Source organism: Heliconius melpomene, chromosome 10 (assembly GCF_056956725.1).
Source record: "Heliconius melpomene rosina isolate 202511_hmr_F chromosome 10, ASM5695672v1, whole genome shotgun sequence".
NCBI lineage: Eukaryota > Metazoa > Arthropoda > Insecta > Lepidoptera > Nymphalidae > Heliconius > Heliconius melpomene.
The window spans coordinates 9,870,188-9,886,092 of record NC_140398.1 but is presented as its reverse complement, the minus strand read 5'-3'; the positions used below and the strand labels follow the sequence as shown (position 1 = coordinate 9,886,092).

General features: G+C 33.6%; 1 protein-coding gene across 1 annotated transcript; it reads right to left on the bottom strand.

Moving 5' to 3' along the window:
• Nucleotides 1-933: 933 nt before the first annotated feature.
• Nucleotides 934-1,788, bottom strand: LOC146535524 (fork head domain-containing protein FD4-like). Its single transcript, XM_085191524.1, has one exon. It carries the CDS (start codon nt 1,703-1,705, stop codon nt 935-937), a length of 771 nt encoding a protein of 256 aa, XP_085047650.1. The 5' UTR covers nt 1,706-1,788; the 3' UTR covers nt 934.
• Between the last annotated feature and the right edge of the window lie 14,117 nt (nt 1,789-15,905).

Here is a 15,905-nt window from a genome sequence, read left to right as displayed (position 1 = left end):
TGGGTAGGCACTACGTGGCTGCCTATGAGGAAAATTAAATAGAATGCATCGGCCGGGAATCGAACCCGGGCCGCCCGCGTGGCAGGCGAGCATTTTACCACTGAACCACCGATGACTGCTCATGACGCGCTTGTATAAGCAAAACGTCGCGGGGCGCGTTTCGCAGCAAGGATGTTTTGATATTGTAACAACTTCTAAAGTACTTATTAAAATGAAAAACAGTAAAAGACAGTTTTGATCTACATTAAATGGTCAACGTAACTAATATACTTATTTATATGCTGAGAGTAAGGGATAAGTAAAACTTGACTCGATTCAGCTGATGTGTAAACGGCGTGATGTGTTAACAATTAAATGCGTTTTTCTCTAAAACTATTCACAATTTCGAAATAGTGTAAAAAGCAAATTTTATCTTCGTTTAACGTAGAAATTTAATAAAGTATTTTAAAGGATAAGGATTAATACCATTATGGAAAAATATCCCTCACAATCAAAAATATTTTGAAATTACAATTTTTAGACAGAAATATGATCACTACACGTTATCCTTAAAAAAATCGAATATGCTCTCGCGGACTTTTTTGTAGATCTAATTAAGAGGAACAATACTCCAGTACATTTTTTTCATGTAGTACTTACCATTAAAGCAGCGCATGCGCGAAAGTGTCTCAACAGGTAGGACTTTATACACATTTATCGTATTTATGGTAATTTACATTAGAATGTACAAATAATAAACTATATATAAACCTTCCCTGAAAAATACTCGACCTAATGGTGAAAACCACATCAAAATCCGTTGGGTGGTTTAGAAGAAGAAGAGTTAGAAAGTTCAGACAGACACGAAAAGCGACTTTGTTTTATAAGATATAGGATTTGGCTATTTTATTCTAAGTAGATAAAAGTAAATTTAATTCATACGTACACTTACCATTCATGAATTTAGTGTATAATGTGAAAATTGACTGGTATCCCTCCATGTCCACAAAGGTGGTAGGCACGACTGTTGTAGCCCTGCCAGAAGCTCGGCGTGGTATCGTTGAGCCGCTAGTATGTATGGTGCGGGAGGCAGTGGCATTGGACAATGTGGTTGCTGAATTGGAGGTGATGGCGAAGACCGCCTTGGTTCGGGTTCTAATAAAGCGTCTATAGTAAACGCCCGACGTGGTCTTGGCATGGTTGGCAGTAACGCAGCTGTATCAGGAGCTTCTAAAGGTTCAGGACTCAATCTTGGGCACAGAGTCATAGCGGATGCGTACATTCCATTCGATATGTTACCAGGATTTGTATTCGCTTGTCGCGCTAAAAAGGCTCTATTGAAACTGGCGAGGGCAGCCAACTCTGCGTTCAGGCTATCTTTTTCTCCTTTATGCAGTTTAAAACGCTTTCGACGACGTAACAATGAGCCATTTTCAAACATATCAAACGCCTGTGGGTGCAATGTCCAGTACGCACCCTTGCCAGGACGATCCGGACGACGGGGCACTTTCACGAAACAATCATTGAAGGAAAGATTATGTCTTAATGAGTTTTGCCATCGCTGTGTATTTCGACGATAATATGGAAATCGGTCGGTGATAAATCTATATATTTCAGACAGCGGCAGCATCCGTTCCGGGGAGCTCCAGATGGCCATGGCTGTGAGGGCGATGTAAGAAAAAGGTGGTTTTTGATCGCCGTAAGACTCGCGCGTCGGTCTGGGCATCGCTTAGCACTTCAGTTTGAAAATGGTTTGTTTGTCGCGTCGGTAATGTTATTTCAGGCGAGTTGATAACACGTCTCTCACTGGTTAATATAAGATAAGGACTGGGCGAGTGAGCGAGACTGGTGCGCGAGGCGGGCGGGGCGCGCCGCGGGGCCCGCCCAGCGCCGCCTGCGCCAATCGCTGTGCGTTCAATTTGTTTGTTGTTTTTGTCGATTCTCGACCCGTTATAGAAGAATTTAAATTGTTATCACGTTTACATTATACGAAATTAATTCGACATCGATGCTTGAGTTTGCACCGAAATTGCAAGTTTATTAAATAATTTGACTGCAACTTTATTAAATGATATGGTTATTATTGAAATTTAAAAGAATTTAGTATTTACTATATTTACTACTCATATTTTACTTTGATTAAAGAATAAAAATCAGTAATAAAATTTTGTTTATGTTATTTATATAGGTGCCAGCCATTTTGATTACAATTTTTTATTAAAATAATTTATTACTAAAATGAAATCACAACCTCAATATAAAATTATTGTGATAACCACATATATAGATAAATTAAATATAATACATAACATACATAAGTGGTATAAATAAACAAATGTCTTACACCATCCATACCTATATTATAAATTCGAAAGTAACTCTGTCTGTCTGTCTGTCTGTATGTCTGTCTGTCTGTCTTTTACGCAATCAGGGCCAAACCGCTAATTTAATTGTGATAAAATACTCATATAGAGATACTTGAGGGTCTCGGGATGAACATAGGATACTTTTTTTTCTCATATTTGTAATATTTTCGATATATATCAATATATTAAAATACTTATTAATTTGACATGCAATTTATTCCGCCATGTTAAGCAACCATTTGCAATGTTTGTTGTTAGAAAACGTCACCCAAAATGAGGTTGCGTAACGCATCTCTCTGTTGAAAACTGAAAATAATTTCATAATTATATTTTATAAATATTCGTATAGTTCAAGCGGGCGTAGCCGCATTCGGGTACTCTAGTAAATAATAAACCTGTATTATAATAAATTTTTATTGTTAATTTAAGACTCAACAAATTTGATCATAAAAAAAATACTAAAGCTTTCTCTCTCTCAAGACCTCAACAAAGAAACATAGAGTTAGAACTTTGTCTCTAACATAAGACATTATCCACTTCTATCGGTACCAACATCGGTACTATCGGTAACAGGCTACGGTGATGCCCAACAACGTTCTTACGTTTATCGATTACAAAAATTATTATTAATAATGCATTTTTAACTTCTGTAAGAAAAGGAAGTTATCAATTCGACTGTATGTTTTTTATTTTTTTTTAGTCCTCATCAATGTCGAAGTTCAATAGATAGTCCTCATAACAAAAGCTTTCACTGTCGTGATGTTTTTTCAAGGCGTACAATTAATATCAAAACAAAGTCACGCGATTTTCAATCTCAATCTAAGATAGTTTCTTTTAAAATATGTCCTTATCCTTATTAAAAATACTGAGTGATATAATTATTATATTAGTGCTACTACTGGATACCACACAAACGAAACGAGCCTCTATAGGTACTTTACCTTGTGAGTTGTGAAAGGTAAAAGGGAATCGTCAATAAGTCACGAATAGCAATATTAGAAAATAATATCAATTCAAATTATTCTTATGGAAATTATGAAAAGGTGATATAAAATTGTGTCCAATAGAAGAGTATGTAGGCATAATAAAATTTTGTAAAAATAAGCCTACCTAATCTGAATAATTAATTGATTATAAATGAGAGCTAGGAAATTGTATGGAATTTCTTTTAGTTAACTTAAGTATCTTAACCCTTGCAAAAGGCGTGAAGATGACAGTTCCACCACACTATTATCTAATAATAACTAGGTAATTCTGAGAACTGGACGTGGAAGCAGCTGAGATTATAGAGAGAATGTCGCCAGCAGCTCTAGCCGATACCAAAGAGACGTTATATCCAGTCCAGCTCCACTATTTTTGTGGTATGTTATTCTAGCGAGAAACTTGGAGAAAAGTAGATTCAGCGTTAGATCTGTAACTTATGGACTCAGACTGGCTGTGCAGGTATTATAATATTCGGAATATAGATATTTTTTAATATTCTGTCGCATTGTTTTTTGTTCCATAGTAAATCATGTAAGTACTTAGTACCTATTATTTAGATTTGTATTCCTTTTACTTTTCATACTGGACCTCAAAAACAAAATGGGGGACAAAAACAAAATGGGGGACACATTACCACCTTCTCTACGCCAAAAATACATACATAATAATCATCGAAAAAAGTAACTACAAATAATATTTTTTCCTATTCAGAATTAAAACTAATTCTTACAACATAAAATTTACATCTGTAAAAATAAATTCCATATACCTAGCATAAAAATAAATGATAAACTGTTATAGTGGCAAGCAGATATCATTTCCTCAAAGATGCCGTCCGCAGGAGTCATAGACGCAATCATGGCTATGGCTTTGCTTAATGACACCTTTGACGGTGCCGCTTACGCCGACACCACTGACGCTTCCACCTTGTTATTAAGTGTGAATTCTACAAATTGTTCACAAATATTTGCGTCTACCTGTGTTTTTTCAACCACTTGTTAGATTTGCCGTGACCGAATCAAGGACGTCGTAAAAGCTGTCCGATTAAGCATGGTGGATTAAAAATATCTACTAGAGTAGGTACCTCCGTCTAATGGATTTACAATGGGAATAAAATTTTAAATACATACCTATTTCATTTTATAAGATTTCTATTATAAACAATTTTACAAAATGGAAAAGCAATTATGTAAATTGTTTTAAGTAGGTAGGTAATATGGAATTTTCATTGAGAATTTAAATTATTATTTTCTACCTCAAAAAAAGGGAAAGATAACTCTGCCTTTTCCGGATCCGTTCTAATAGTGATTATTGTTTTTTATTGGAAAGAATAATATTTTGGCGGTTTTATATTTTTGAAATTAAATTAACTTTCAAGACATCGCGTGTTGAGTGACGGAGCTGAACGCCGCGTGTTTACCAGAACGGGTACATTTGTTTATTCAAATACAATCATTCCACCATATGTGGATTGAAGTCTACAGCGTCTCTTTCCTCGTCTCTTTCCTACAGCACCCTACCTACTTACCTATAATATTTTTTTTATGTAGGTAGGCACTATTTCGTGTAAGTATTTTTATGTTTCATTAAATAATGATAGCAATGGTTTTGATCAATTATGGACATGTTCTTTAGTAAACGATAAGTTTATTCTTGAACCTTTGGCGATGACTCGGTTTTTATTTTTATTGTATTGTTTATAGTGCCTGGATGTTATTCCATGTTTTCTCATGCTATATCCAACTGCTCATATAATGTCCTTTTTATTGAGTGTAAATAATTGAGTTTGTAGCAACGCCGCCGCCATCACCATCACCATCTGCTAGTCTGACTTTTAACACTCTTCGGATTTCCCACTTAACTTTAATACTCTCATAAAATTTAACATGACACTATTTGCTAAGCTGATTTGATATCTACATGCTGCTATTAAATTCGAAAATTGGTTGATTATAAAAACTATATTTCACTATCAAGGTATTTGAAACAACATAAACTTGATATTGTGAATGTGAAAAGGTAATAAAAGCTCTATAAGCTTGTGTTTAAGGTTAATTTAGATTGAAGGTGCTCAATACGTATTATTTCATATATCTCTTAAGTCTGTTATTACAATATTTGTTGTTGGAGGTTATTTATTTGACTAGCCGACACTGCCGACAGTCCCCGTCGTCGACACATGCGCCGCCGCGCGCCGCCGGCCAGTGGCATTGATCTCATTACCTTTAGATCGCTCGTAATGTATTTAGACATTTCGTCATATTAAATAAATTGTCGTCGGAGAAATCAGTTTATATATTTATTTATTTCAATAATACTTTAGTGTAACTATATTATGACAGACGTCTGTGTGTCAGTCATTAATTTGCGTTGTCATTTTGTTTCATTTTAACAGGTTATTTTAATATTATTTAGCTTAACCCTCTGGGCCGATGTTTTTGCACAAATAAGGGACGTGCATAAATTCATTACAGTTTGCTAAACTGATAATCTGCCCTAGAGCATAATGGTTATTTTTCATATTAATGTATAATTTGTTGCACTGACGTCCAACACATGGCATAACCCGAGGCAGTATAGTCCTGTGAGGGAGTGCGTAAAATGTAAATTAAATTAACTTTAAACGATAACGTCCTAACAAATAACGTTGAATAATAAAATGTCTAGTGTAATTGAAGTACAAATGTATAAATTCTAATTCAATAATAACATGTAGCAATGTTTTCTTCGAATTAATCAATAACGGTAGTGAGGTCCGGCCAGTAGTACCCACCGTTACTACAATCGTACCTATAAACTACGGCGCTCTATCTCGATCTAGAGATGGTTGGATGGTTGTATTGTGAAGTACAAAAGTGCGATAATCTCCTAAAAGGTGTTCGCTGTGTTATAGATAATTAATATTTGGGCCGGCGCGGCGGCGGCGGCGCCCCGCGGCGTTGCGCGCCGCCCGCCTTTGTGGCTCGCCGCTGATCGCCGCATTTGTCATGTTAGCGCGCACCAAAGGTGTGAATGACTTTTTTCCAACCATTATTAATGACAATGATAGAAAATATTGTTTTTTGTTACAACAGTGTTGATTGTTGTCAATTAGTTTTTTGTTGGGCTGTGTTCTGATTGTGAGCGTGGCCGATCGATTTTGATTTGAATTCAATGTTTGGATTAAAATATAGCGAGGTTCATTAAAGCCTTTCATATGATTTATTCGTGGTATTGTTATTTTCGATTGATACTAAGAACATGGTGAGGCATCAAATTTAACTAAAATTACTTGTATTCTGTTATAAATTATATATAATTTACCTAAATGTTTTTAAAATTAACCAAAAATAACAATGTTAACTGAAAAAATAGAATATAATTTCTATTAAAACGATTGCGTGTACAGTGCCATTAGGGAGCACGTGCGATGAATTCTAAAATTAATTTAGGTGCACTTATTGTTCATTTCTCAAGTTCTGTTTCAATGTTATTCTTAAAAGAGCTACTTGTTTTGTTACTTAAAGAATGAGTCGAATCACGGAGTTGAGAAAAGCTCTCAATCCCGCCCCTCGAGAACAATGCATAACAAGCAGCTACAACGTCTATCCATTTTCTTTCACCCCCCTCAATAAACTGACGCAAACAGAATGCCTCCAATTGAAATTTTTGTCCATCAAAAAATATGCTTTAAGAAATTCACAACCAAAATTGTGTAATGGTGTTTTAGAAGTGAATGGTTGTTGAATTTAAATCATTTAAAAAACGTCGTACATTTATGTACTTACCTATTAATAAGAATTGAAACTATAAATGGTGGAATCGCAAGCTTGATTGATTATTGTTTCATCTAAATTAAAACACGACAATGCCGTTGCTGTGACGATCTCGCAACTGGTAAACATGAATATTTTCATCTATTTATATATGTAAATTATCAAACACTATTCCTAAGAATCATCTAGTATACCATATTTATTGTAAATAAATGTTTTTAAACTTAGAATGCTTAATATTTATTTATAGAAACAGATTCAGATAGGTATGTAAAAAATAATACTTATTTAATTATATAGGTTAGCTGTCGTTCTTATAGTGCTGCAAATGATTAAATAGATAACGATTAAATCTTAGTTTTGATCGACTAGGTACTGTTACGAAATATTAAAATGTTGTAATGCTATAAATCACAGCGGCATCCTGTAATTATTTTCGTCTATATTGAACAATGCCTATTATCTTTACGTAATGAAACGTTTGTACCATCCACAGAGACTTCCGGCGAATATAGGTCAATTTTTTTTTAATGTTTGACAGTTGGGACGTATTTTGAGTAGGTACTAGGTACCTATCTTTTATATCCGATATAACTATCATGACATTTAGAAGATTTCGTTTTTTTTGTTTTCTTTTTTGTTTGGGGTACCTATATGATAGTTCAGTTCTAAAAATAAGCCTCCTGAAAAATTAAACACACACATCGATATGTAAGTGATATACTTTAATAAATACAAATGCAATTATGCATATAATTGAATAACTTGTTATATTTAATTAAAACAAAATTTAAAACCAAATCAGCTTTACGCTGTCCCGCGTATAGCAAGGTAAAGGGAATCTAGAGTTAAGACATCACGTTCCCCACCGAATTTTTCGAGGCATTGTAAATTGGAAAATGGTAAAATACATAAGAATTGATTCCTCCGAGTGGGGATCGAACCCACAACCGTTGCGTTACACGCCACGACTGCCTCTAACAAAATTAATATAATACCTATAAATTATAGATATATAGACACTTCTTCAACTCAAAATCCAGAATCAATTAATCAAATAAGTAGATAGTAAGCACATAAAATGTTTATCATAAATCGCTATCGAGATATGTGTGAGGTTTTCCGATGAATTAAACATGTTTTCATTGTGAAGGACGAGGGAATGGGCGTGCGAGCGGAGGCGTCGGTACTATTAACGGACTTAGAGATAACATCGGCCGACAAACTCGATTAGCGGTCGAAGTGGTTTTATTAGTGTGGAGTATAAGTAAAAAGTGATAGACTATACAGATATATATATATTTTTTACATTTCTAAAGTGTTACTTAGGATTGAAAAATACTTTTTAGAAAACATGTAAAAATTTTCGGCTACCTTACAAAAAATATTTGTTTTCTAAAAAGATATAAAATTGTTTCTGTGATATAATTTATATATTTTAATATATATTAAGTATATTTAAGTTACTTTCATTTAAGTATTAAGTATATTTAAGTTTTAAACAGATTATATTTATGTATACTTATGTATAGATAATAATTCATCTATAGCGGAATCAACCTGTAACTTGGCCAATTTTTAAAATGTATCGACTAATAGATATAATACGGTATATTAAACAAATATTTCAGTCACCATCATATTTTTTAAAATGACTCTAGCTAAGCTTCAGGTTCAAGTATAATGAATAACAAAAATGCAAACATACAAACACCATTTTTTTTATTGTTGTCCTATTGAAACTTTTTAACTGAAAGATACGGATTATACTATTACGAAAATATCTTTGCTTTAAAATTAGAAAGTCATCTACTTACATAGATATAGAGTTTATTATTTTATTAAAGTCAGCTTTAAAGATTGATATTCTTTTATATCTTGTAACTTGGACTATATCTTTATTCTTACCGACTATTATCAGCATATTATTAGGAGTTAAATATCATAACTGTAACTTGTTTAAATCATCCATTGCATTATTTGCATATACATATTTTTAAATTATAATTATTATTTAAATTAAATTAATTTGAGTATAAATTTTAAAAAATGTAGGTACTTAGTATCTACCTATGTACTTTCCTATATGAGAGTAATAAAAATGACTAACGTGTAATGTTATATATATAAGTATATATATAACATTACACGTTAGTCATTTTTATATATAACTATATGTATATGTATGTTATATATATAACTTATATATATAATATGCAATATTATATATATAAGTTTTTTTAAAACAAAATTGTAATTAAGTTAATAAAATTATTAATAAGTACTTACTTTGGAATAGCTACTTTATTTTATTTGATGTAAACTTGAATTTATAAAATAAATTATTATCAATTTTTATCTTAATAATTATAATATTTAAAATGCACATATACACTTACTATTGCATGCTCGTTACATGCAGTTTATTATTATTTTGGTACCACCTATATTATTATACGGCTATTTATGGTTAGCTTCATATTTTCACTCTAATTCTTAACCCGGTTGAAGTTAATTACATTTGGCGTTCTAAACAAGGCTTTGTCGGTAAACTGCCCACTAATAATTCATGCGAGCGTGTAAACTGCTCCGAAATATGGTACGCGTAGACGCATCGGCGCGGGCGCAGGCAGAGTGAGATGGCATTATACAAAAGAAAGAAAACGTATCATCCCTTCGGCCATAATAAGTTAAGTTTATAGCTTAAGTACTTCCCTTTATTTTTTTTAAAGCACTATTTCAAATATTGTTTTAATTGATTGCCAGCAGACCATTTGGCGGCTCGAACTGCAGCGGGATGAGTTTAATTATAGGGGATAATACACTTAATTCCCTGAACTCACTGATGAAGTACATTTTGTTTTAAATCTGACATTTGTAATTAAGAAAAAGTGTTTACATTGTATGTGTGTGAATGTTATTTTATTTTCAACCGCTTAGTTATAATATTTTGAATTAATTCTACTTATAAATGAATCTAATCCATTGAGTGATACTACGAGTAAGAATAATATATCCTTCAAAGATATTACATTTTTAATGGGAATAAAACTATTATTAGGTAGGTACTTATCATCAGATTCCCTAGAGATTAGGAGCTTAGTGCTTAGCTTTGAAACTATACCTATATCTAAATAACAATACCTATAAGTATTTCGTATGAAACATGGTAAAAAAACTGGACAATCGCGAGTTAGACACACTCACTGAGGGTTCCGTACAAAATTTTTGAATTCTCGAGCTTTTTCTGAAATTCAGCTTAGCTTAAAGCTAGAGAGAGCCCTTTCATCTAGTATCTCACTTGAATTAGGGGCTTCACTACAGGAGGGTAAAATTTCCCTCCTTTTAATTATAACTGCTGGTCGAATGTACCTAATTTGTAGGTACTATACCAATAAATTAAAATACCTTTTTTACTTATTAAATTTTACTGTTACGATAAGGCAAGAGTAAGAGAACACAATCATAAAAGCGATGTTTACTAAGTACCTCTGTAACGTAACAATAGTCTGCGCAGTAATTGGCCGTAAAGCAGTAAGCGCCCGCATCGCGGGAACCGCAGCATTCCATTGTGTTTTACGCGCCAGTCGCCAGTCGCCAACGCCACTATAAACGGCGACTCTAAATTTGCATATCAGCACCGTGTTTATTATTAACATTTGTCATATTTGTCTTATTTTGACTTAAATATTTTATAGAGGCACGAGCAGTAAACGCGACGGTGGTGGGTTCGATTCTATGTTTTTTTAATATCTTCATTTCTTCGCTCTGGTAAAATGGAAAAGCGCGGTCCTGAATTCTGCCTTCAACACGCAATACCTACCTCGAAAAGTGGGGACAGGAGTATCTTGACACTAGGTTCCGTCTGCTTGTCTTGCAATGTGCGGAATACAGCGTGAAGCTAATAAAAAATATTTTACATAAAACAACGGTATCTAAAAAGGTATTCTTTCATAACCTATAAGAATTAGAAACTATTATTTAATTATTTAAGGTTATGAGAGATTACCATACTAAAATAAATAATATATTTAGATTAGGTTATGGTTAATCAAAATAAAGTATCCTAATAATGGTGACTTTACATCGCATGAAATATAAATTAAATAAAAGTTTTGGTACTTAAGTATTTTTGGAAATTTAAGATAAATAATAAAAGGGGAGTCTCTGTTGAAAGCGATTTCTATTACTTCCAATAGAGACTCCTACTACCTACTTGTATTTTGTCATCATTAAATTCTCCGTATGGGATACAAACTAAGCAGGTTCCTGTTATTAGTACTACTAAAATAAAAACGTTATCTGAAAGATATAATTGTAATTATAGAATACTCGTACATGGTGGCCTGATGGTGGTGTGTCAAGCTTTTATCTAACGTGCGGTACTGCTGTCACGCAGGAACGAGCGTGGCGAATCTTACCACACCTTCCTTCATTGTGATCTAGTTACATTGATTTTGGATTTTACCATTGTGTTTAATGTTTATTGCTTTTAAATTTTGCTGTAACAATTTTGGTTACGTAACAATATTTTTAGCTTACTCTTACAGTGTTCTCACTTCGTGCTAAATTTCATAACCGTAGGTCCATGGGAAGTGCCTTATAGGTTTTGATTTTGCGGCGAATTTTATGCAAAATGCAACAAAAACGATGCAAAATGCTCGTATCTTTTATTAGGTTGACTTAGTAACTTGATTTTTCTGTGCTTTAAGGGACCGTGGATTAAATATTTTTTATTAATTTCAGCTTGATACCTCCACGCGATCTCTAGATAAATGGTCTTGACAAACGAACAACAAAGTAATCCTATAAGAGTGTAACTTTCGCTATTAGATACTTTTATGCATCAAATAGATTATTTTAAGATATTTAGCCATAGCAATATACTAAGTAAGTAAACAGCAAGGTTCTATCACCAAATCTTTTTTTTCACCTTCACGATGCATCCCGCATATCTAGCAGAATAAGCAGAGGGATGAGATGATGAGGAGAAGTGAGACTTATTGTTCTATTACGCTCCATTCCCCACCTTCCGCCGATTTTCGAAGCATTGCATATTGAATGGCAGAACATAGTACCTACCTACCACTTTAATAAGTAAAAAATATATTAATATGAAAAAAAAAATATGCTGTAAAACAAAGAAAATTTGGGTGGCCTTAATTATATACTTGTGCTTACAAAATCTTTTGAGCGCAAACTTATGGTGCCAAAAATGTTGCCATCAGACGATCATTAATGTCTAATTAACGGTATATTTAACTCAAGCAGTTTTCGACCACATAGCGCCTCATTAGGGTCAAGTGTAAATATGCAATTAGTGTAACACGTAAACAAAAAACATTCGCTAATACCACTTCTTAAATGTTCTCATTCAAATAGAATGTATACTAACATCCAATTCCATTCCATTTTATTATAATCCGAAGCACTATTTACTCTGAACGATTCATTCCATTAATCGTTGAATAAACTCATTACCGTTGAATGCGACTACCCGCCGAAAGGATCCTTTCAAACGATATTATACCGCATTATCCGCGTTTATTCCCTACCTTGATTAGTACCGTATCATTTAGTCCTGTGTTGTAATTATAAACTTACAAATTAAACTCAACTATATTGCTGATATATTAAAGTTCAGTTTTCGTTGATACAAAGCGTTGGCGGCGCCTTTGACCGCGACAGATGAAAAGTACCGCGCGCGACCATTTATCATTGACAAACACAATTGTATTGGGACACGGCTCAGGGAATTGGACAAACAAACTTGAAATTTGATTTTTGTGGCCATCTATAGCTTACCTACCTGTTTTAATCGTTTTAGAAATAATCTAGGAGATATCATTTTTTACTTCGTTAATAAAATAACCTTTAGTTTTCTAATAGGTATCTATCTTAACTAAAAAATATTTAAAAGGTCATTGCAGTATAAAAATTGTTTTACTATCGAGGATGAGACGGATAGGTAAACTAATTGTTTTTTATACTTGTTAGATGTCTATTTAACTTTATTAAAAGATATGAATATAAAAACATAAGCAGGTACATTTCAATTGCAATTTAGTTATAATCAATTTAATTATAATTAGACTCTGAAAATGGGAGAAATGTTAAAATAAATTTACGTTAAAAACCTCTTTATTTTTTTAGGAGCAGTAAAAATAATTTTGTTTAGCAACAGCATTTATATAACAATATTTTGATAGTAAAACACATTGGATCTTGCACGTACTTATAAGAGATGTCATCTCTTCGTGATCTAGGAGTCTGTTAGGAGGAGCCGTTGCCCTGCCCCCTTTCAGCCACGGCCAATAGCAGCTACGCTGAGCTCCCTTGCGCTAGGGATACCATATTTATTGATTGTACTTTTTATTACATTTAAATTGGTTTTAAATATTAATCATAAAAATATATTTTTAATTTTATCTGTCTTGTCATAATTATTATGCAGTAATATTCTCTGCGTAGGGATATTCTCTGACGTGCTGTTCTCACTAACTCTATCTCACTTTAAACACTTTGAAAAGTGATAAATGTTATTGAAAATAAGTGTAGTGGAGCTTTAACAACAAATTTGGTTGAAATAGTTGTGTATCCTGATGGAAAATTAACTGTACCTAGTTATGTTTAGTAAAAATGGAGAAAAACATTAAAAATATATGTTTTATAATTATTATAAAAGATAAATTCAAAATTATTTGTCCACGAGGGCTTGCGATTATAAACCGCTTCTTTAGTGTCGTGGCAAAGTTAGGTGGAATTTGAATAATTAATTATCTATTTAAGTAAGTGAAATATTTTTTTTGTTAAAGCAATATGTATGAAGACTATCGAGCGTTTATCTAGTTTGATTATACATAGTGGGCACGTTACGGCTTTAGTTTCTAGCACTCGATGTAATTTTTTTCGAATTAATTTTTTTACCTACTTAATTTTTTTCGAATCTTGTTATTTTTAGCAAAATTTATGGAAAACTTAATTAAAAATAACATAAAACTTACTATATTGTAAACATGAGAAGAATATCCATAAAAAAGAACAACATAAAATTGTTACCTGATTTTAAAACACGACAAACACAAAGATGATCCTAAAACGTGGTTTTTTGATTAAAATAATAAGATCGAGGCATATTAGGTAGATCGTTATATCGCTGATGAAATTTTATAACAACTTTAATTGGATTCTTTCAAAATTGGCGTTTGAAGTTTTAATAATAAATATTTATACAGGTAGCAGCTGCATTAAAAACCTCGCCCGATACCCAAATAATAATTAGCCTGCCCTTAGCACCTCGGTCAGCTCCGAGAAAAAAGACCGCGTCCAGTCTCGCTCGCAAACCAACACAACCTGTAATTTGGAAATTATTATCTAACACATTGTGCCTTTCTGGTTATCCGCCGCGCGCCGGTCCCACAAAGCCGCGGCCTCTAATTATCTCTGCCACGATCGCGGCCCGAGGCGAGATCGCATCTCCCGTGGACGCTCAAAATTAACTTTATATCCACCCAGCAAAGTCCACATTCACCAAAACAAACTCGGACCGAGTTAGATACATGAGAAAATATGTTTAAAGTAACGTGTCTGCGCGAAATCTATTTGTTTTACGACGAACTCGTAATTGCTTTACAATTATAATGAGATAGCAATTACGCGGTCCAAACGTAGCGATTTAATCAAAACACGGTAGTCGCAAGCGGACATTTAATAAAAAATATACTTAATGAACAGGTATTTATTATGAAATTGAAATGATGCAAGCCGACGTCATTAGAGCGGGCTCGGTCTCCACCTTGTTAGTCGAACTTCTCTATAAACGGTCACAATTTCCTTTTTATATGCTTTTATCTATGCACGATGTCGTAAATTTAAATTATAATCGGTAAATTTTAACGCCCAATTTTAAATTAGAGATACAGATAGGGACGAACCTGGAAAATAAGAGAACGGTCGTTTGGAAGCGTTTTCGGCACTCGACAGTCATATTCTATTAGAAAGGACTACTAATAAAATTAATTTATTTCTCGATTACAACAGTAACGCGAGTTCAAAAGCGGGCCGCGGCAAGGCGTCATTAATCATATTAATTAAGATGAGGCATAAGTGCTTTTGTCCGTGGCGGTTTGGTTAAACGAGCGTTCTTTACGCTCGCCCATTCGTTTTGGAGGCGATGTCGTGCTGTAGATTAATAATACTTGTTAATTGTAAATACTATCTACGTTGCGAATGGACTGACGCTATGGAGGAGCAGCAAGGAGGAGCAACAAGGAGGAGCAGCAAGGAGGAGCAGCAAGGGTGAGCAGCAAGGAGGACGCGGTAACACGATTGGTTAGAGACACTATTGTTTAACGCTAGTGTGTGATCTCTCGCGATTTACTTGTTATTACAGTGTTATGTGTGTAATCGAATAATTGCACATATAAGTTTTTACAAGCGGCACGCGGTCACGATTTGTTGCGCTCGTGGTTCTCGATCCTATTGTTTTTATGAGATTGGTGAATCGAAAGTGCGGTTAGAATACAACGTGACTAACAATAACGGCCGAAAATTAATATTTTAATTGAATTTTAATAAATGCAATTGAAAAATTTATAAAATATATTAGGTATACCGACCTATGATATTTGTCTTTTTTTTATTCATGTGTAATGCTGCCTGAGATTATTTATTTTATACACAATAAAAGTATCAAGTGGAACCTGGGAACCTAGTGTTCAGACACTCTGTTCATATTAACACACTTCCGTTTTCCACTTTCTGGCGAATTATCCAGGCATGTGTGTGTATTGAGTGGCGGAACTCTTCGCCGCGCTTTGCA

Excerpts from the sequence above, each read along its gene's own strand:
- LOC146535524 (XM_085191524.1), bottom strand. The coding sequence starts at position 1,705 with ATGCCCAGACCGACGCGCGAGTCTTACGGCGATCAAAAACCACCTTTT.